Source organism: Felis catus, chromosome D3, assembly GCF_018350175.1.
Source record: "Felis catus isolate Fca126 chromosome D3, F.catus_Fca126_mat1.0, whole genome shotgun sequence".
NCBI classification, from domain to species: domain Eukaryota; kingdom Metazoa; phylum Chordata; class Mammalia; order Carnivora; family Felidae; genus Felis; species Felis catus.
Genome location: NC_058379.1, coordinates 48,747,095 through 48,768,485, shown reverse-complemented (window position 1 = coordinate 48,768,485; position 21,391 = coordinate 48,747,095). Strand labels below are relative to the sequence as shown.

Below are 21,391 nucleotides of genomic sequence, written 5' to 3'. Positions count from 1 at the left end.
TAGTGGATCTTACTCCCACAACCTCTTGAAGTCAGAGCTGGCCTTTGGCTCAGTGGGGCTCAAGGCAAGAACGGGTGGAGCCCCTCCTCCTCCTCCTGCCACTCCCACTCAGCCCCTGCAGAAAACGGGATGAGGTATCCAGAGACTCAGCCTCTTGTTTTGGAAACATCCAGGACGTGGAAAGCCAAAGAAAGCCAAGGACCAGGGAACATGTGTGGCTAAAACAACTTGGTAAGTAAATGATTTAGGAAGTGAAACAAGGTAAATTCAAGCTCAATGCAAAGTACGTTTGGAGGCTAATCCTGTTGTCCTGAACTGGGACACAGGAAATCTGGCTCTGCTGTTTGCTGTGGGTGGCCTTGGGCAAGTCACCTCACAGCTCAGGTTTCTATAAGTCTGTATATTAATGGGGTTGGACTAGAGTCGCCATTTTCAAATGGGTGCATTTAGCCGCTGCTCACACAGTGGGGAAAAGCTACAACTGCATCTTCCCAGAATGCCAGTTTTCCTTGAAGATTGGGAGGGACAGCTTTTTTTTTTTTTTAACAGATTCATGAGATAAAATTCACATCCCATACAATCCACCCACTTAAAGCGTACAATTCAATGGCTTTTAATATATTCACAGATTGTACAACAATCACACAATTAATTTGAGATCTTTCCATCACCCCCAAAACCAACTCTGTAAGCCTTAGCCATCACTCTCACAACCCCCAACCCTCACAGCCCTGGGCAACAGCTAATCTACTGTCTGCCTCTGGATTTGCCGATTCTGGGCATTTCATATAAATGGAATCATCCAATATGTGATCTTGAGAGGATAATTTTTATATTAAAACAAACAGCTATGTTATGAAAAGCATTCAAAAAATACATTAATTTTTAAATCACAAAAGATATTTCAAAGAAATTTTCCATGTGTCTGGCGGCTTCATGCTAAAGAGTCCAGGCATCTTTCAGGGACAGTGATTCATGTTGCTCTGCCCCAGGGCCACTTTGTGAAAATTCTGGGGAGCACTATGCTGAATGATCTCTTATCCCTGTGGCAGCTCCAACCTTTGAAGATGCCAAGGCTCACTGTGATAAACCTACAGAGAGATGGCTTTTCCAGGAGAAACTGTAAGTGACCTTCTGTTATCATTTTTCTCCTTCATCTCTACCATAGGTTTACATTCAGAACAACTGAAAAAATAATAAGATGACACCAATATTACAGCTTTCCATATAGAAGAATAATAGGTTGGGATGTCCACCCTACCCACTTCTATCATTCCCATAGCTTTGAGGAGAAGCATCTTGATCTGTTTTATTCACTGAACCCTCTTCGGTGCCTAGTGCAAGCAACAGGGAATATCATAGGGGCTCAATAAATATTTGCTGGAAGAAAGAAATGAAAGAAAGGATGAAAGAAGAAGAGAAGGGATGGGAGGAGAGAAGAAAGAAAGGAGGCGGGAGGGAGGAAAGCAAGGAGAGAGGCACGGTGGGCCTTGTTTAGTACAACCTCACACGTGGAGGTTAGGCTGTAAGAAGCTCTCACTGTTAGTGTTAGAAAGGTTGGTTTGTCTTCCAGATTTTACACTATGAAGGAACTGACTCTGTCCTTTCAGTTTCATCAAATAGGAAAGAAAGAAAAAGTAATCACGGGTAAAGAAAAGAAATAGGAAGATGAGACAGAGGGAGTCAGGGGTGTCCCACAGAGAACGACTCTGATGGGTGACTTGGGGGAAAGGTAGACAAGCAGAAGCATCTTCTGAACCCAATTCAGGATTGTATAATAGGAATAATTTATTTCCAATATAAAGTCCTCACCCAACATGAGTGACAAATATCCCCCAGATCCTACCCTACAAATGTGGGCAGAAAAGCAGCTTGGGGCTATTTCAACACGAAGAACCAACCACTTGCCAGAAACAGTGATAAAGAAATATTCAGGCATAGGACCCAACACCAAGGCCAGAGGCAAAGGGGCAGCAAAGTTGTTCTGTGGATTTGGCCTGTCCTGGTTGCCCAGACCCCTGGCTGCCTAGACTCAATGGCTCTGAACACAAGAAATGAATAAAATAGGTTTTTGAGCCACATAAAATCTATTAATTTAGACACAAGGATTACCATTCTTATCTCCAAACTGATGCAAACAAGGGGACAGAAACATAGAGCCTACTTCTTTCCTTTTGTATCGCTCAGCTTTTGCTAAGTTAAGCTGCATAACAAATATCCCCCAAATCTCAGTCTTACAACCACAACAGTAAAAGGTTTATTTCTTGCTCATGATTCACATCTTCTGTGGGTTAAATATAGCTTTTCTTTTATTCCAGAACCAAGGACAAAGTGTAGCCCATCTCTGGGCCACACTGGTCTTGTAGCAGAGAAGAAAAGGTAAGAGAACTGGTGGAGACATGCATTGGCTCAGATGTGGTGTATGCCACTTTGACTTGCATTCATTGGCCAGTGTAAGTCATATGCCCAAGCCAATGTCAATAAGGCAGAGAAAAACAATCCCCTCACAGAAAAAGCAGCAAATAATGACAAAGTGTGGTCTACCACACTTTTCCAAACATTGCCAGAAAGACGAGGCTGTGCTTCTTGAAGGCAAAAATTGAGACTTTTTTTCCTGCACCCGCATTGCCCAGCACAGAATCTGGTTACAGTAGAGTACTCAATAATGAAAGGATGGTGCCCACATGTTCAGGTGCAAAATAAGGACAATGACATTATCAAGACTAGAAGTCAGATAGCCTGATATCAGCCTGCTATCTTCCTATCACTACACCCTACTGAAATGTAGTCACCTAAAGGGCTTTGACCTTGTGCATATCAATAATTTTGCTTTTCAGAATCATCAGAGCCCCAAATCAAGAACAAAACCAACTGAAGACTAAGCAATTTGAAGATGAAGAGGGGTGAGTATTAAACTAGGAAGCACAGAACTTTTGTATACATTGTCTCATTTGGCCTTCCCAGGAACCCTGTGAGAAAGCCAGGGCAGGAACTATTTAGGCTTTTTTTGTTTGTTTTTGTTTTTGTTTTTAAAGCTGTTTTTGATGAAAAAGGAGCACTTAGATAAAATGCAGTGGTTTAGAACACAGGCTCTACAATTATTCAGCCTGGGTTTAGTCCTGGCTCTGCCCCTTGCTTTGCTAGCTATGTGACCTTGGGAACACTGCTTGACCTTGGTTATGCTCATGAACATAGGCAACTGCAGGGTGTTGCCGGGACAGGATGAATCTCACAGGGCGAAGGGTCAGCTGGTGCCTGCAGAGCTGGCTGCGTCCTCTCAGCACGGTGGGCCATGCTTGTGCTCCCGTGGAGGAAAGCTCTCTCTTTCTACTGGGCATGAAAGGAGTTTTGGAGGGTGAGGGACAAATCATGCTGGGGTAATAGGAAGTCTTAGCATAAACACAGGCTATTCAAGGAGGTGCTGGGAACGCCAGTGCCCGGGATCTGGAGACAGCGAGCGAGAAAAGACCATGCACAGCCCCTCCCACCTCAGTCCCAGAGACCCTGTTGCCAGGCCACTTGAGGGTTATCCATTGAACAGTTCATCTTGTCTCTCGGTATCCTCTCTACCCTTCAGTTTCCTCATCTGTAAAATGGGTGCAACAGCATCTCCCTGAGAGGACTGTTGTGAGGTTAAAATGGGAAGTGCTGTAGTCTTTTGCCCAGAATCTGGCATACTGTCAGCTAGGAGCACTGAAGCTGGCACCTTGGTCTAGGTTGACTACATGCTCATTCAGACCCCCTGAAGTCACACAAGGCCGCCCCCCTAAGCCCGCTGCACTGTCAGCTCCATGCAGCTGACCGCATGGGAGCTCTGTGACTTACCTGTGTGTATCCCAAGGCTCCTGCTGCCCTAGGACAGTGGGGGCAATGAATTTATCAGAGAGGCGTGGAGAACCTTTACTGTTTCCTCACACGTTTCTCGCTCCTCCCCAGATCCAGGAGTTCAAAGAAATTTTCCTTAAAAGATAAATGTATAAATTAGGCTTTCCTGATAGGCATCTACTCCAGTAAAGATTCCTGGGTGCTGCCTCGGTCCCCAGGATACCAGAGGGCATTCATCCATGGGAAGACAGCTGGCAGTGTGTGCTCCACACCTCACCAGGAGGGTGTTTACCAGAGAAGTGGTGCCCAGTCATGGCCTCGGCGATGAGTCAGCTCGGTGCCCTTGACAGGAAAGAGAGTCACAGCAGCCCATGATCACGGGCTGTGTTCCCTTAGGGCTGACCGCCCTGGGAAACAAGCACCGTGGAGTGCTTGTCCCGCCTACTCTTACCAAACCTTCAAAATGGCCTGGCTTACCTTCTTGCTGCTGATAGAACCAGAGGGCGAGGGTGGAAGTTGTGAGGTGTCCAATGACACAGGTAATGCCAAACATGCAGGGCTGTACCGTGCCTTCTGGGGGCCCCTTCCTCATAAAAAAAATATTTTTAATGTTTATTTTTGAGAGAGAGAGAGACAAAGAGACAGAGACACAGAGACAGAGTGTAAGTGGGAGAGGGGCAGAGAGTGAGAGGGAGACACAGAATCTGAAGCAGGCTCCAGGCTCTGAGCGGCCAGCACGGAGCCCGATGCAGGGCCCAAACCCACGAACCGTGAGATCATGACCTGAGCTAAAGTCGGACGCTTAACCGACTGAGCCACCCAGGCACCCCATAAAGTTTAAAAAATTAAATTTTATGACTGCACTGAAGACAAATATAATCCACACTGGATTTATAGGTTACATGTTACATATATATTATTATTATTATTTCTTCAGATTTTAAAAGAAATTAAGACATTTTTGTGGGCCCCAGGTCCTGTCTGTGCGTTACCTAGTGGAGAAGTTGACCCTGAAACCAGGACAACTGAAGAGCCTGGTAATGCCCATGGCCCAGTGCCCATTCTCCTTACACTGAGCCAACAACCCCTTGCCACCCAGCTGTTAAGTTAGTTGAATGAAAGAACCTTCCATGTAAAAGTCTGCATGTGCTAAACTAAGAAACTAGAGACCAGCTTCTTTTAACAGAAACAGAAACCACACTACATGAATAATGCCAGAAGAAATGAAAGAAGAAAGCAGGTTTAAACAAAGTGTTATAGGGGCACCTGGGTGGCTCAGTCGTTTAAATGTCCAGCTCGGTTTCTGCTCAGGTCATGATCTCAGGGTTTATGGGTTCAAGCCCTACATCAGGCTCTGTGCTGACAGCATGGAACTTGCTTGGGATTCTTTCTCCCTCTCTCTCTGCCCTTCCCCTGATCGCTCTCTATCTCTCTCTGTCTCAAAAATAAATAAACATTAAACAAAGTGTTTTAAGTCTATTGGTAGCCTCATTATGCACACTCGTATACACACACACACACACACACACACACGCACGCACACACACACAGAACTAATTGGTGAGCCCCCAGTGTTTGACATTTGTTTCCAGATAGGAAATGAGTTTGGTTTGAAAAAGGGATATTTGGGGAGGACAGAAAGAGCTTCCATCTTATCTGGAGAACAAGTCCTCTGTGGCGTCTCCTAAGACTGCTCCCCATAGGCCGGAGCTTCCTTAGTCATTTCAATGCCAGCTGACTCCTGCTGCCTGACACCGCGGTGGGGATGGCCTGCCAGCCCTAGTGCTCGCCTGGAAGGGTTTCCTGAGTGCTGGGGGACAGACATGTATGTAGAATGTTGGTGCAGCATGGCACATGTGCTGTGAGGTTGCACTTAGACGAGCGCTGAAGCCAGGCCAGAGGTAGGGAGGGGAGGCTCCAGGAGGGTGCAGGCAGAGGAGGGGCTCCCTGGCCAAGGTAGGGACTGCAGGAGCAAAGCCAGAGGCCAGAACCTGCCTGGGGAGTGCTGAGGATTTGTGCAGGGGAGGAGGCACCCTGAGAGGCCTTGGAGACCAGTGAGGAGAGGTGGGAAGGGGTGCTGGGGCTTGGCCCGAGAGCTTTACCAAGCCCGACCTTCATTCTGCAGGGATGGGGATCCAGTGAGGCAGGACTGGCTGCATAGTTCACGGTGCCCAGTGTGAAATGAAAACACGGGGCCCCTGTTGAGAGAGGGTTCAGAATTTGAAGACTGTAGGAACACAGCATTAAGCCAAGTGCAGGTCTTGAGCAGGGGTCCTGTGCAACCCAGATGGGCCACATACCTGGGAATTAGGCCATGGGTGTGGTTTGGGGGGAGGAATCCAACCCCAAGAGATTTCTAGTCTTGGCCAGGAAAGTCTTTATATTTGTATTGTCTTTGTATTATTGCTATATTCCTTTTTCTTCAAATACAGGATTTAAAAATGTATATTTTAGGGGCGCCTGGGTGGCTCAGTCATTTAAGCATCTGACTTCGGCTCAGGTCATGATCTCGCAGTTCACAAGTTCGAGCCCCACATCGGGCTCTGTGCGGACGGCTCAGAGCCTGGAGCCTGCTTCAGATTCTGTCTCCCTCTCTATCTGCCCCTCCTCTGCTTGCACTCTGTCCCTCTCTCCCTCTGTCTTTCTCAAAAATAAATAAACATTAAAAAATAAATAAATAAAATAAAAATGTATGTTTTAATCTTTCATGGGATATTGACAGTGGTTTTTTTAAATGTTATATACCATTAAATATGCAAATTATTCTACTAATAGAAACTTACTTCAGAGACAACTCTTCCAGAACTTCTCTTCTCCAACAGTAAGGCCTACTGTGGAGGCCCGAGGAAATTGCTGAGCATTCCCCACTATGGCTGGCATGCAGCTAAGTCCCTGCTAGGGTCAGGAGCCAGCACTGCCTCGATAACCACAGTGACAACAGAGGTTTAAGTTGTGAAAACAGCGGGATTTTGAAACTCTCCCTCCACATAGTTTACAGATAAGCCAGGCAAATTCTGAAACTCTCTAAGAATTTCTCTCGCTACATCTCTAGGAGAAGGCAGGGTTGCCAAGAAAGAAAGCACATCTTAAAAGAGTAGGTGAGGACCCTCCTTTTGGGAGCACTCCCACCTCCCCTTTGCTCTTTGCTCTGGGCTTGTCCAGCTCCGTGTGGCCCCAGGGGGTCTGCAGCGTTCCATCAGGATTCAGGGTCAGACTCCACAGCCACAGGAGGGCCAAGACCTTGATGGAGTCCCCTTCTCCCCCTGGGAGCCCTGCAGGGAGCGGCTCTGCGTGTTGCAACCCCACTGATAAGCTGATAAGCGAGCCACGCCCCCTCCAGGTGGGCAGCACAGAAGGCGGCAACCTTGCATTGAGGTGATTTCGGAAGCTCTTATTTCTCTAGTGTTTCAATTCCTTCCTGGAATGTAAGGAAGTGTCCCTGCAGACTCCACACTGTATCCGGAAGCAAAGACCCGCAGAGAGTGGGAGCCTTGTGCTTCCTCCTTAGCCTCACGGAGGGTGTAACTTAGCCCCACGACACCTGACTTCTCTCATCTATAAAGTGGGTAGAAGAGTAGTCCGTTGCCAGGAGTCACAGCAGGGCCGTAAGTATGAAATGGGAAGATGGACATGAAGCACAGAGTGAGAGTCTCATAAATGTGGTCTAAGTGTCATGATTTCTGCCCGGTTCCCTAAAGCAAACATCCTCAACCTAGAGGGTTCATAGCAGTCAAATGGTTAGAAGCGGTCTGGGCGGCAGGCTGATTTTTCATAAAATTACTGTCTTCACCTGTCCCCCCTATAACTGCTATGGAATGCCTGCCCAGTAACCCATTTTCCTTGTGAACCCACTGCCCTAGATTTTATCCGTGCGCTTTGGCCTCTAGTCATGGACGGGAATTCTTCTGAGTTTATCTACACCCCCCTCCCCCCACTACTCCATGCCTGCTGTAAACCGGCAAATGTCTTTAGTTGCCATAACGATACAAGCTGCTCTCAAAAACACCGCTTCAAGTTTTCACATCCCTAATCCATACTTTACATGTTTAAACTAGCAACGGAATATCTATCAGCACATACAAGCGCATTTCCCCCCCTTCTCCTGGAGAGAAGAACGAACGGAGAAGAAATTATTTAAATTGTTATGTAAGGACCTGTTGGTCCTGCGCAGGCTGAAAGGTGAGACTCCGTTCCCCCTTCCCCGTGTGCTCTGACCAGTGGCTAGCAAGCTGCTGCCAAAGAAATAATGGAAACGGTGGAAGTCTCTGGAGGTGTGAGAGTTTCTGTAACATCCTAAGCCCCACTGTTGCAGGGCATGATTTGGGCCCTGGGATCAACTCAAGCCCCGTAAACCTGGCTCTGAGGGCCATTAGCTAAAAAAAATCGTCTTAATTACTACTGTCGAGGTTCACTGTGAATCTCCAGAAGGGGAAAATAACATGCAGCACTTCCCAAACAGAATTCACCGCAAAATGCTTTAATTTCGGGAGTTCTAAAGGAATAGTTCCTTCGAGCCATGGATCTAGGGGCATGAGGCAGAGGGGGAAGACACAGCTCCTTGGCTCAGGGAGAGGGCAAGCAAGTCAAGGCCGCCCTCTTGCCGTGAGGAAGGAGCAAGATGCACCACCCAGAGCAGCCAGGCGAAGGGGGCGTTTGTGGGCGGAGGTGCGGTCCCCTTCCTCTTCCTCTCCCTCCTTCTGTTCCTCCACCACAGCACTACTTCCCAGAGAAGCTCCCACGTGGGAGGCTCCAGGCCCTCACGTGGTGCCAGATGCCTGACCCCAGCCCACAACCAGGACTGAGGCAGAAGTGAGGATCTGCGCTTTGTTTTGGTGTTTTCTAGGACTGCACTTTCCATCATCAAATGGCATTTTCAAAGCAGTCATTCTCATTGTTTTAAAGGATAAAATTTATGGTTTGAAAGGAATGGCCACCAACCTCATAAAATGGCCACAGGCCTCATAAAATAAGCTTTAATATTACCACAGACATTCTCACAATTGGCCAAATCCCCAAGACCCCTATGAAGAGTGACTTGCCCTTGGCAGAAAAGGATTAAATTTACTCAACACCATAAAAATACACAATGACCTTTCTCATTTTCCAGCAAAGGTCATGCTGGGCAGGGGTTCTTCGGACATGACCTTCTCTCACCTCACCGTGTCTCCATCCCAGCATCCACATGCATCGGCCTCTACACTAATCCCACTCAGCCTTGTCTTCCATTTCTGGTCTCAACTCTGATATCAACCTGGACTTGCTCCGGCCCTGTCAAAGCCAATGTCTTCTCTTGGATCCTGAAGAACCAGGTTAATCTAGAATTTGTTTCCAGTTACTACGGATGTGGACTCATTGATTAATATAGACCAATCAATGGCTTATATTCACCTTGACCTTGAGATGTGTGAAAAAATCTCTTTATAGACTGTGCTCTGCTTTATAGACCACGATCTTGGGAAAAGTACTTAACTGTTCTGAAACTGCTTATTTCTCTGTTGAATTTTTTTAATATGGAAATGTAACTTTATTATATCATCTCACTCAATAATCACTAAAACCCAAAGTGATGAGTGATATTACTCTCACAGAAATTGAGGAACTGACATTCCAGCCAGTAAATAGTGGACTTAGGATTCTAATCCTGGGTTTGTCTGATTCTAAAACCCATAGTACTTTTTTTTTTAAGGAAAACGCCCTCTCAGTGCTGGGCCTTTTTTTTTTTTAATTTAATTTATTTATTTGGGGGGGGGGGGAGAGAGAGAGAGAGAAGGAGGAAGGGCCGGAGAGGGGAGAGAGAGTCCCAAGCAGGCTCTGCACTGTTAGAGCAGAGCCTGGCGTGGAGCTTAATTTCAGGAACCATGAGATCATGACTTGAGCCAAAATCAAGAGTGGGGCACTTAACCAACTGAGCCACCCAGGTGCCCCAAACCCATACTACTCTTTTGGGGGCACCTGGCTGGCCCAGTGGGTGGAGCATGAGACTCTTGATCTTGGGGTTGTGAATTCGAGCCGCACACTGAGTGTAGAGATTACTTAAAAATAAAATCTTAAAAAAAAAAAAAAAAACCACAAACAAACTCATAGTACTCTTTTTCTATAGACCTCCATCATAACCTGGGGGAATTTTTGGAATACTAGGTGATGATGTACACGATGGCTGAGAAAGGAAAGAGACTGACAGCAGAGACATCAGCAGGGAGCCTGACATACCAATCCAGAGGATGAGGCCCTAAACCAGAGGAGAGGCAACTGGAAAGGAAAGAGGTATTAGGAAGGTTGAACCAAGTTGATGGGAGGGGAGGGAAAGAGGAATAAGAAAGTGGAAGGGACCAAACTAAAAAGATTTTTGAGTCTAAATGACCCAAAAAGTGATGGAAGAGGTGAATGCAAGAAAAAAAAATTAGGAAAGACAGCCATTTGGAGCATAAGGATGCTAAGTGAAAACGTCTGGGAGGAATTCAGGGATGTGAGATTTTAGATTTTAAAGATATTAAGGACAGAGAATCAAGATGTGAAAAGCAGCCACATGAACAAAAGCTAGTCATAAAGGCAGTGGGATTCCCCCGAACAGAGAGGAAATGCTGTGAGCTGAGAACAGGTCTGGATGAAGGGGTGGGCAGGAAAGAAGAGCAGTCAGGGGGCAGAAGGAACAGGCACTGCTGGGTAACCTGGGGCAGAGAACGCTTTCCCAGCAGGAGTGCTCAGATGCATGTACAAAAAGCGGAGGAGAGGTCGTGGCAATAGAAGGGAAGCTTTCATTTTTAAGAGTGTAATCTCAATAGAGTGGTGAGGGTGGAGGTCAGACTACAGATGGCTAGAGAAAGACTCAGGGCAAAGAGAGAAGGCAGAAGTCATAGACCATATGTTTAAGATATTTAGAAGGGAAAAGATAAAAAAGGGAACAGCAGGACCAAGTAAAGATATTTTCCTTTCCCTTCACTGTCAAATACTCGAGTATGTCTGACCATAGAAGGGAAAGATGAAGATAGACATCGAGTATGGGAAAGGGATCACCGAAAAAGCTGATTTCTAGGGAAGGCAAGAAGGGATTCAATTGTTAATCCAACAGTATTTGCAGTGAGCCACTATATGCAAAATATTGTGCTCAGCACAGAAAGAAATAGAAGGATAAAACAAAAACCAGTGTCTTCTCTAAGTAGCTCACAACTTAGGAGGAGAAATGAGTTATGCAAATTGTAATATTGCATGGCAGCATAAGCCCTGTGTTCATGTTGACAATAAAGTGCTATCGGGGTCAGAGAGGAAATGTGGGACTAAGTGGGAAGGGACGTCTACAAAGACATCACAGAAGAGGCAGTACTATCCTCAGCCTTGGAAGATTAGCAACAATATGACTGGCAAAAGATGCAGTGGAAGAATGTGGAAAAGGAGGAATTCAGCGGCAAGGACAGAGGAGTTGACCTTGAAAAGGAGGGACAGTTCTGCAAGTGGTACTTCAGGGAAGAATGCACAGGAAGAAGAAGTAGGATAAAGAGGTACTGTGAAGTAGAGACAACAGAGTACAAGACCTCATACCTGATGGGCTCACTGTACTATGTAATGTGGACAAGCAGAAGAGCCTCTGAAAGAACCCTGAAAATCAGGGTTCAAGGTCAAGAAGGAAATGTGAATCTGAAAGAGATAGAGACAGAAACTGCAAAGAAGCCAGATGGGCTTGCTCTGTTGATGTTAGAAACGTGCAAAATTTTGTCTAACAAAAATTAGCACTCTGGAAATAGGGATCAGAAAAGTAACTGTTGAGAGGAATTTTCTATCTGGAAGCATGATGAAAAAAGTATCCTGGCCTGTCCTCCTATGGAAATTTTATATATAAATATGAATATTTATTTACATATAAAGCATTGTTTATTTAATTTTATTATAATTTGTTTATTAAATTTTTTTCAATGTTTATTTTAGAGCGAGAGAGAGAGAGAGCACACACGAGTGAGCACGAGTCGGGGGAGGGAGAGAGGGAGAGAGAGAGAACCTTGAGCAGGCTCCACACTCACTGTGGAGCCCAATGCAGGGCTGGATTCCACGACCTGAGCTGAAATCAAGAGTCAGATATTTAATGATATGAAACAATTACTATTTTTAAAAGATGTAATCATGTTAGTGTGCTTTTGTTTTATAAAAGACCTCTTAAATATTATAGACACACACTGAAGATTTTGTGAATGAAATTATATGATGGCTTGGTTTTGCTTAAAAACAATCCAGGGGCGCCTGGTGGCTCAGTCAGTTGAACGTCCAACTTTGGCTCAGGTCATATCTCATGGTTCATGGGTTCGAGCCCCGTGTTGGGCTCTGTGCTGACAGCTCGGAGCCTGGAGCCTGCTTTGGATTCTGTGTCTCCCTCTCTCTCTCTCTGCCCCTCCCTTGCTCATGCTCTTGTCTCCTCTCAAATAAATAAATAAATAAATAAATAAATAAACAAACATTTAAAAAAACAAAACAAAACAAACAAAAACAATCCAGTGTTGGGTTGTGGGAGGGTATAGAGAACAGATAAAATGTTTTGAACTTTGGTGAAGCTGAGAGGTGATTTCTTCATTTTTATATGTGTTTAAAATTCTCTGTGGTGGTAAGGTAAAATAAGAAAACAAATGTTAAAAAAATAAAAGAATGCAAGAAAGGAGAGAAAAAGAAACAGAGAAGTTAAGATAAATAGAAAGCGTTTAATAAAATGACAAATATATCAGTAATTATAACCAATATAAATTGAGAAAGTTTCAGTTAAAAAAAATCCATCTATATGCTATGTACAGGTAACAGATTTAAAACTTAGGAACATAAAAGGCTGAAAGTAAAAGGAACTGAAAATGATACTCCAGGAAAATCCTAATGAAAGAAGCTGATGTCCCTAAATTTATAGCAGAAAATAGACTGTAAGGCAAGAAGCACTACTAGAAATAAATAAAACTACCATATGATAAATAAAGTTTGAGTTCACTGAGAAAATATAGCAGTTTTAACATAGTTAGCAATAATATAGCCTCTACACATATAGAGCAAAAATATACACAATTACAAAGGTAAGTAAATAAATACGTACATACATACATACATACATACATACATACATACATTCTTATGGTGGGAGAATTTATTATGTTTGTCCTAGTAAATGAAATATCAAGAAGACCAAAATACAAAAAAGTAAGAATATAGATTCAACAGCATAAGATTGGTCTAAGATATATTTTGAGAAAACTGTACCCAACAACTATAAAATATAAATTGTTTTCAGCAACAAAACACTGAGCCAAAAGAAGTCTCAATTCAACAGATATTATACTACCAGCATCAGACAGACAACATTCTCTGACTACACTACAGTTAAATCAGAAATCAATAACAAATCATTCCTAATGATTAGAAATTTTAAAATGTTCTTATAACCATAAGGCTCAAAGAAGCTAACGTATATAACTTATAATAGAAATAATGAGCTTAGGATACAACTTAAGATAGAAAAAAAAATAGAATTAACCCAAAGAAAGATAAAAGAAAGAGAAGAAATTACTGATATAGAGGACAAAAGTAAAATAGAATCAACACAGCCAGAAGTTGTTTCTTTGGCAAAATTAATAAAATTGATAAATTTCTTTTTTTTTTTTTCAACGTTTATTTATTTTGGGGACAGAGAGAGACAGAGCATGAACGGGGGAGGGGCAGAGAGAGAGGGAGACACAGAATCGGAAACAGGCTCCAGGCTCTGAGCCATCAGCCCAGAGCCCGATGTGGGGCTCGAACTCACGGACCGCAAGATCGTGACCTGGCTGAAGTCGGGCGCTTAACCGACTGCGCCACCCAGGCGCCCCTAAAATTGATAAATTTCTGGTAAGGTCAATTAAGTAAAGAAGAAGATAAAAATAACAATATCAGAAATGAAAAATGAGACATAATCACAGATGCTACTGACAGTACAAAGATTTAAGAGCTTACTATAAACAACCTTTTGCCAATAAGTTTTAAAATGTAGATGAAATGGGCAAATTACCAGGCAAATATAACTTTCTATTACTGACTCAAGAAAAAATAGAACATTCAAATAGTCCCTATCATTAAACAAATAGAAACAATAGTTTAAAATCTTTCTACAGTGAAAATACCAGGCTCAATGGTTTTACCAGCAAGTTCTACCAACATTCAAGAAATGAAACTAAGTCTCAAATTATTTTAAAATAGAGAATAGTAGGTAAGACACAGCAACCCATTTTAAATGAAGCTAGCTTATCTTTGGTATCAAAACCAGAGAAGCACAGAAAGGAAAGTTTCGATCTCACTTAGGAAATACAGATATAGAAATCATAAACTACTAGCTAACACATGGCAGATGAAAGTTGACTGCACATTCTTTGCTACTTCTCCCACTGAGAGGTAGAGTCCAATTCCTTCCCCCTTGAATCTAGGCGGTTATAGAAAAGTGTTTCTTGGAATACAATAGAATGTGGTAGAAGTATGACTGCAGGACTTCCTAGGGTAATAAGAAGAAGTGTATAGGTTCTTCCATAGACTCTCAGAACACTCTAGGAGCCCGGAGCTGCAAAGAAGAAGACTGCCCTGAGAATGCCAGCTGGAGAGAAAACAAGAAGGCACCGCTATAGACAATCTCAGGAGAACCCAGTTTTCAGCCATGTCTATCAAGGTGCCAGACACATGCATGAGGCTGTCTCGAACCTACAAGACCAGCTCATTTGCCAGCGTAATTCCACCAAATGAACTCCAGGAGTCCCTGTGGAGCAGAAAAAGCCCTGAGCTGAGTTCTGTCCAAATTCCTGGTTTGCAAAATTGAGATAAAAGAGATGTTGTTTTCAAAAACTAAGTTGTGAGGCTAGTTTGTTATACAACAAGAGATAACCAGAACACTAACAAACTTGAGTGTTGTTTAAAATCATCATGACCTAGTTGGTCGTAAACATTAGAAAATCAATTCATGTAATTTACTCGATTAACAGATTAAAGGAGAAAAGTCATGTTATCCTCTCAATTAAAGCAGAAAAAAATTAGCTGTTAAAATATTACATGCATGCATGATTTCAAAACAAAACAAAAAACTGATAACAATCTCAGGATATAAAGGAACTTCCTCAGCCTATATATCATTCTACAGACCTCATCATTAATGGTGAAACATAATGTATTCCCTTTAATATCAGGTATAAGGTGAATGTGTCCACTCTCACTATTCTAATTCATTTTTTTATTAAAGTGTTTTGTTGCTTTGTTTTTTGTTTTGTTTTGAGAGAGCGAGAGCACGCGCGAGCAAGCAGGGGGAGGGGCAAAGAAGAGAGAGAAGGACAGAATCCCAAGCAGGCTCCATGCTGTCAGCATACAGCCCGATGTGGGGCTCCATCTCATGAGCCGTGAGATCATGTCCTGAGCCAAACTGAAGTCGGTTGCTTAACTGACTGAGCCACACAGGTGCTCCAGTTCTAATCCATTTTGGACTTGAGATTTAAGCCAACAGTGCAGGGAAGGAAAGAAAGAGACAGAGAGAGAAAGAGAGAAGGAAGGAAGGAAGGAAGGAAGGAAGGAAGGAAGGAAGGAAGGAAGGAAGGAAGGAAGGAAAGGCAAAGATTGCAAAAGAAAAAATAAAGCTGTTATTATTTGCAAATGATACAATTATCTTCAAAAACAACCCTAAAGGAGCACCTGGGTGGCTCAGTCAGTTAAGTGTCTGACTTTCGCTCAGGTCATGATCTCACATTTCGTGAGTTCGAGCCCCACGTCAGGCTCTGCGCTGACGGCTTGGAGCCTGGAGCCTGCTCTGGATTCTGTGTCTCCCTCACTCTCTGCCCCTCCCCTGCTCATGTTCTGTCTCTCTCTCTCTCTCTCTCTTTCTCTCAAAAATAAATATTTAAAAAATTATTTAAAAAAAACAATCCTAAAAAATCTATAGAAAGTAGTATTAGTATTGATGGGATTTTAGTAAGGTGCTGGATATAAAGTTAATAAACTAAGTTCAGTTGCATTTTCATCTGACAAAAACAAACGCTGGAAACTCTGTTTTAAAAATACAACTTAAGGGGCATCTAGGTTTGGGGTGAGGTCATGATTCCCAGAATGTGCCTGGGATTCTCTCTCTCTGCTCCTCCCCAACTCATGCTCATGTGTACTCTCTCTCAAAATAAATAAATATTTAAAAACACACTTTAAAGTAGTGTCAAAAATTTGTAATCAGTAAAGATACCAACTTTTCCAAAATTTATCTACAGATTCCATTTAATCCTAGTCAACATACCAACAGAGTTTTCGTGGAACTTGACAAGCTGGTTCTAAAATTTATAAGGAAGTGCAAAGGGACCAGAACAGCTTGGTAGCCAAGACAATCTTGAAGAAGACCAGCAGAGAGGGGTGCAGAATTTGCATCAAAAAGTATCAATATTTACTTGAGCCATAGTAAATAAAACAGTGCAGGAATGGAGCAGGCAAATTGACCAACAGAATTGAGAGCCTCATAGAAACCAATACATATATATGAAATTGGCAGCATTACAGATCAATGGGAATGGATGAATTATTCAATAGATTTGTAGAACAACAGTTTATCCATATAAGGGAAAAATGAAAATTGAACTATTCAACTCACACCATTTAAAAAAACCAATTTCAAAAAAAAATCAATTTCAGGTGGGCTTTAGAGCTAAGTATGAAGATAAAACTAAAACTTTCAGAAGACGAGATAGAAGACTCTCTTTATGAACTTGTATGTAGTAGAGAAGGATTCTAAAGCCAGACACAATTATACGTTTTTTTAAAAATTTTTTTCTAACGTTTTCATTTGTTTTTGAGAGAGACAGAGTGCAAGCAGGGGAGGGGAAGAGAAAGAGAGAGACACAGAATCCAGAGCAGGCTCCAGGCTCTGAGTTGTCAGCACAGAGCCTGACGTGGGGCTCGAACTCACAAGTTGGGAGATCATGACCTGAGCCGAAGTCAGACACTTAACTGACTGAGCCACCCAGGCGCCCCACAATTATACAATTTCTAAAGGGAAATATTTAAGAATTGAACAGTTAAAATTAACAACTTCCGTTCATCAAAAGACACCATAGAGTGGAAATAATAAGTCAAAAGTGGGAGTATATATTTGCAACATACATAATTGCTTAAAGATTGATATCCAAAATATATAAAGAACACCTATAAATCCTTTAAGAAAAAGAGGCAGAATATTTGAAGACATGTGGCACAATGGCTAATTTGCATATTAAAAGATACCCATCTTCATTAAACAACAGAATTCAACTCAAAACCACAGCCAGCAATCACTTCCTGCCCACCAGACTGGCAAACATTTAAAACAGAATCAAGTGTTGGAAGGAAACAAATGAATGGTACTCATTTACACTCTGGGGTAGACTGGAAACTGACCTAGCCACTTTGGAAAACTGAAAATGTACATAGCCTGGAAGTCAGTAATTTCACTTCCAGAGAAAGTCTTGCTTGTTAAGGAGACATTTCTAGGATGTACATAGCATAGCAGAGAAGTCTGTAAGAGTAAAAACCTGAAAACCAGGTAAATGGTCATCAGAATCAGTATCTCCACACAATGGGACTCCATGCAGGAGAGAAACTGAATGAATCTCAGCAGCAGCCACAATGATCCTTCTCAGGAGCCTGATGTTGGCTCCTGAGCCAAAATGTAGAAGACTATTATTCCATCATGTAAAGTCCAGAAACATACAAACTGACTCTTCTAGTTAGAAATATCAGTATATGTGAAAATATATAGAAAACCAAGGAAATGGTGAACACACAACTCAGGATGATTAATTACGTCTAAGAGGAGAGAGGAGATGGAACAAGAAGGGCACACAAGAGAGCTCAAAGGTAAGAGCAATGACCTTTTATTGTATTTATTTTATTTTAAGTCTATTTATTTATTTTGAGAGAGAGAGGCAGAGAGAGAATCCCACACAGGCTCCATACCGTCAGTGCGAAGCCTGATGCGGGGCTTGAACTCACAGAACCGTGAGATCATGACCTGAGCCAAAGTTGAGTCAGATGTTTAACCGACTGAGCCACCCAGGTGTCCTGCGATCTTTCATTTTAAGTAGGTGTTGGGTACATGAGTGTTTCCTGAATCATTAGACTTTTTATTCTCTTCAATCTAATGAACAACAGCTGGTAAGAATCACTCTGGATGGGTGAGTGATGTAGCTAGATGTGCCTCTATAGGATATCAGTTCCTACTCAGCCCAAGTCTTGAGTCAGGCAGGCCTTGGGAAGAATGTGTAGCAATATTCTTCACCACTTCTCAATAAAATGCGTTTTCTTCGTTGTAAAACAAGTTTTCTACCTGAGCTAGATGCAGGGACATCTGACCGTGTTGGATTGAGGATTATGAATGTGTGTGTGCGCCAGGGGAGGGGTTAGAGAAGGACAGGGTGAAATGAGAAAAGAGAACAGGGTGTGGTGGTACTGCTTAGGGCCCCCAAGACAAAGAAGGCACCGGGTGGGAGAGGCTCATGGCAAAGCTCATCATAGCACTCAAAGAAAATGAGGATTAACACCAAAAACACCAATTAATACTTATTGTGTCTACTCTCAGGGCCTGATGAAACCAGTTTGATTTTGGCCAACAGCCAAGAGGTAAAAACCCACTGGGCCTGATTTCACAGTGCCCTTGGTAAATGCCTGGTAAATGGGCACCTTGGAAGGAAGAATAAAGAGTTATGTCAGTTCCTGTCAACTTCTTATCCTTACATGGTCCTAGCATCAATTAAAAATGCCTCCGTCCTGTTTGGCCTGTCTTCCAGGGGACAGGGTGGAATACGTTGGCCTCACCTAATACCAGGATGGCTCTGCCTCAGTTTTTTTCTGAAGCAAAACTTGGCACTGACCTCCAGCATGGCAGAAAGACAAGCCCATCCCTCCCAGGCCATTCATTCTTGCCTCAGCTTGGGGCGGGAAGGTAGGTGATGCATGAAGCACCGGGAAGGGGCCTGTGGAGCTGGTCTGGCTTCTCCAGGCGCAGGGCTTGAATCCAAGGGCAGAGGGGGAGCCTGTGTGGCTCCAGTTGGGCTGTCTTCAGATCTCCAGCTGTTGGGTCTTTTTGGTTTTTATTACATTAGCCTTAAAAAAAAAAAGTTTTTAATCAGCAAGAATCAGTGAAGCAGGCTTTATGGTGCAATAATTCTGCATGTTTTGTTATAAATATCCCCAGGCAAAGTTAAGGTTATTTCATACCACTATCAAAGTAACACGCCCGCTTCGGTTGCAACAAGGAATCTGTGAGGGCTAGCAAGCAGGAAGCATACCATCTGCATTTTAAGAGGCTTTTGTTTTAATAAAATGGGCACATATTTACCCATAAAAGAGACTGACCAGCTTGGCAAATTCAGAACCCATGAGAAGTAAAGATACAGAGGGAAGCCACATTATTTGCTGAATTAAAAACAAAAAACAAAAAAAAAAAAAACAAAAAAACAACTCACCCATCCACCCACTTCCCAGTTACAGCACTCAGTTGTGGGTTTTGGCGATACTGATGTTTACAATAAACTCTCAGAGCTCAAAGGCTCGAGGTCCAGTACCGGGAGCCCTGGGCTCTACAAAAGACGCCGAGATCTGTTTTCTTATTAAGAGTTAAGACTTTCCCCTTCTACTTCCCTGAAAAAAACATCAGATGAAAGTTTGAAATTGTTCAGTCCAGGATGAAAAGACACTCCCGTGGTTCTGTTTCATATATTGCATTCGATCTTGTTTATTTAGACCCTGAAGAGGTTTGGCAGTGGACATGAGTGAGCTTGCAGAGGGGCAGTGCAGGGGCAGCAAACCCCCATGTTCTGTTCTTTCCTGCGCAGACTCACTGATTGGTCTCATAAGACAGATTTCCAAACTCCATACTTCCTGCCAGGGAAGATTTCACAATTCTTTTCCATCAAACTTCCCTAAAGCTGCAAGTCTTTTTTTTTTTTTTTAAGTTTTTATTTAAATTCCAGTTAGTTAACATACAGCATAATATTAGTTTCAGGGCAAAATACAGTGATTCATTCAACACTTCTCTACGTCACTTGGCCTGTATCATGACAAGTGCATTCCTTAATCCCCGTCACCTATGTAACTCATCCCCCCACCCACCTCCCCTGTGGTAACCATCAGTTAAGAGTCTGTTTCTTGGTTTGCCTCTTTTTACCCCCTTTGCTTGTTTTGTTTCTTAAATGCCACATATAAGTGAAATTATATTGGTATTTGTCTTTCTCTGACTTATTTCACTTAGCATAATACTCTCTAGCTCCATCCATGCTGTTGCAAATGGCAAGATTTCATCTTTTTAATGATTCAGTAATATTCCAATATATATATACACAGCACTCTTCTTTATCTGTTCATCAATTGATGGACCCATGGGCTGTTTCCATAATTTGACTATTATAGATAATGTGCTATAGACATTGGGGTGCATGTATCCCTTTGAATTAGTATTTCTGTATTCTTTGGGTAAATACCTAGTAGTTCAATTGCTGGACTGTAGGGTAGTTCTATTTTTAACTTTTTGGGGAACCTCCATACTGTCTTCCACAGTGGCTGCACCAGTTTGCATTCCCACCAACAGTGCAAGAGGGCTCCTCTTTCACCACACACTTGCCAACAGCTGTTGTTTCTTGGGTTGTTGATTTTAGCCATTCTGACAGGTGTAAGGTGATATCTCACTGCAGTTTTGTTCTGCATTTCCCTGATAAGTAATGATGAGCATTTTTTCATGTGTCTGTTGGTCATCTGTATATCTTCTTTAGAAAAATGTCTATTCATGTCTTCTGCCTATGATTTAGTTGGATTATTCATTTTTTGGGTGTTGAGTTTGAGAGGTTCTTTATATATTTTGGATACTAACCCTCTATTGGGTTAGACGATACCTGCAAATATCTTCTCGTATTCCATAGGCTGCCTTTTAGTTTGTTTTTTTTTTTTTTTAGGTTGCTTTTTAGTTTTGTTGATTGCTTCCCTCATTGTGCAGAAGCTTTTTATTTTTTATATAGTTCCAATAGTTTGTTTTCTTCTTATTTTTTTTTAAGTAGGCTCCACACCCAATGTGGGACTTGAACTCACAAACCTGAGGTCAAGAGTCGCATGCTCTACCCACTGAGCCAGCCAGGTTGCCCCCAATAGTTTATTTTTGCTTTTGTTTTCCTCGCCTCAGGAGACATATCTAGAAAGAAGTTGTTATAGCCAATGTCAAAGAAGTTACTGCCTGTGTTCTCCTCTAGGATTTTGATGGTTTCAGGCCTCACACTTAGGTCTTTAATCCATTTTGAATTTATTTTTGTGTGTGGCATAAGAAAGTTTTATTCTTTTGCATGTTGCTGTCCATTTCTCCCAACACCATTTGTTGAAGAGACAATCTTTTTCCCATTGGATATTCTTTCTTGCTTTGTCAAAGAGTAATTGACTATAGAGTTATGAGTCCATTTCTGGGTTTTCTCTTCTGTTCCATTGATCTATGTGTCTGTTTTTGTGCCAGTACCATACTGTCTTCATCACTACAGCTTTGTAATAATTCTTGAAGTCCGGAATTGTGATGCCTCCAGCTTTGCTTTTCTTTTTCAAGGCTGCT

At 42.7% G+C, this 21,391-nt stretch overlaps 1 protein-coding gene across 4 annotated transcripts in view; it reads right to left on the bottom strand.

Annotated features, from left to right (window-relative positions):
• The window catches only part of TAF4B (TATA-box binding protein associated factor 4b), a 187,655-nt gene that overhangs the window by 19,019 nt on the left and 147,245 nt on the right, over nucleotides 1-21,391 (bottom strand). For 2 of the 4 annotated variants that reach the window (XR_006588134.1, XR_006588135.1), the window contains exon 15: nucleotides 3,826-3,960. The exons of 1 other annotated variant lie outside the window; for it this stretch is intronic. Coding sequence is in view for 1 of the 3 variants with exons in the window: in XM_045041946.1 (XP_044897881.1) it covers nucleotides 18,865-18,909 (45 nt within the window). In the remaining 2 variants the exon portion in view is untranslated. Of the gene's footprint in view, nucleotides 1-3,825; nucleotides 3,961-18,770; nucleotides 18,910-21,391 lie in introns of those variants that run through there. One more of the 4 variants, XM_045041946.1, reaches the window with a different exon arrangement.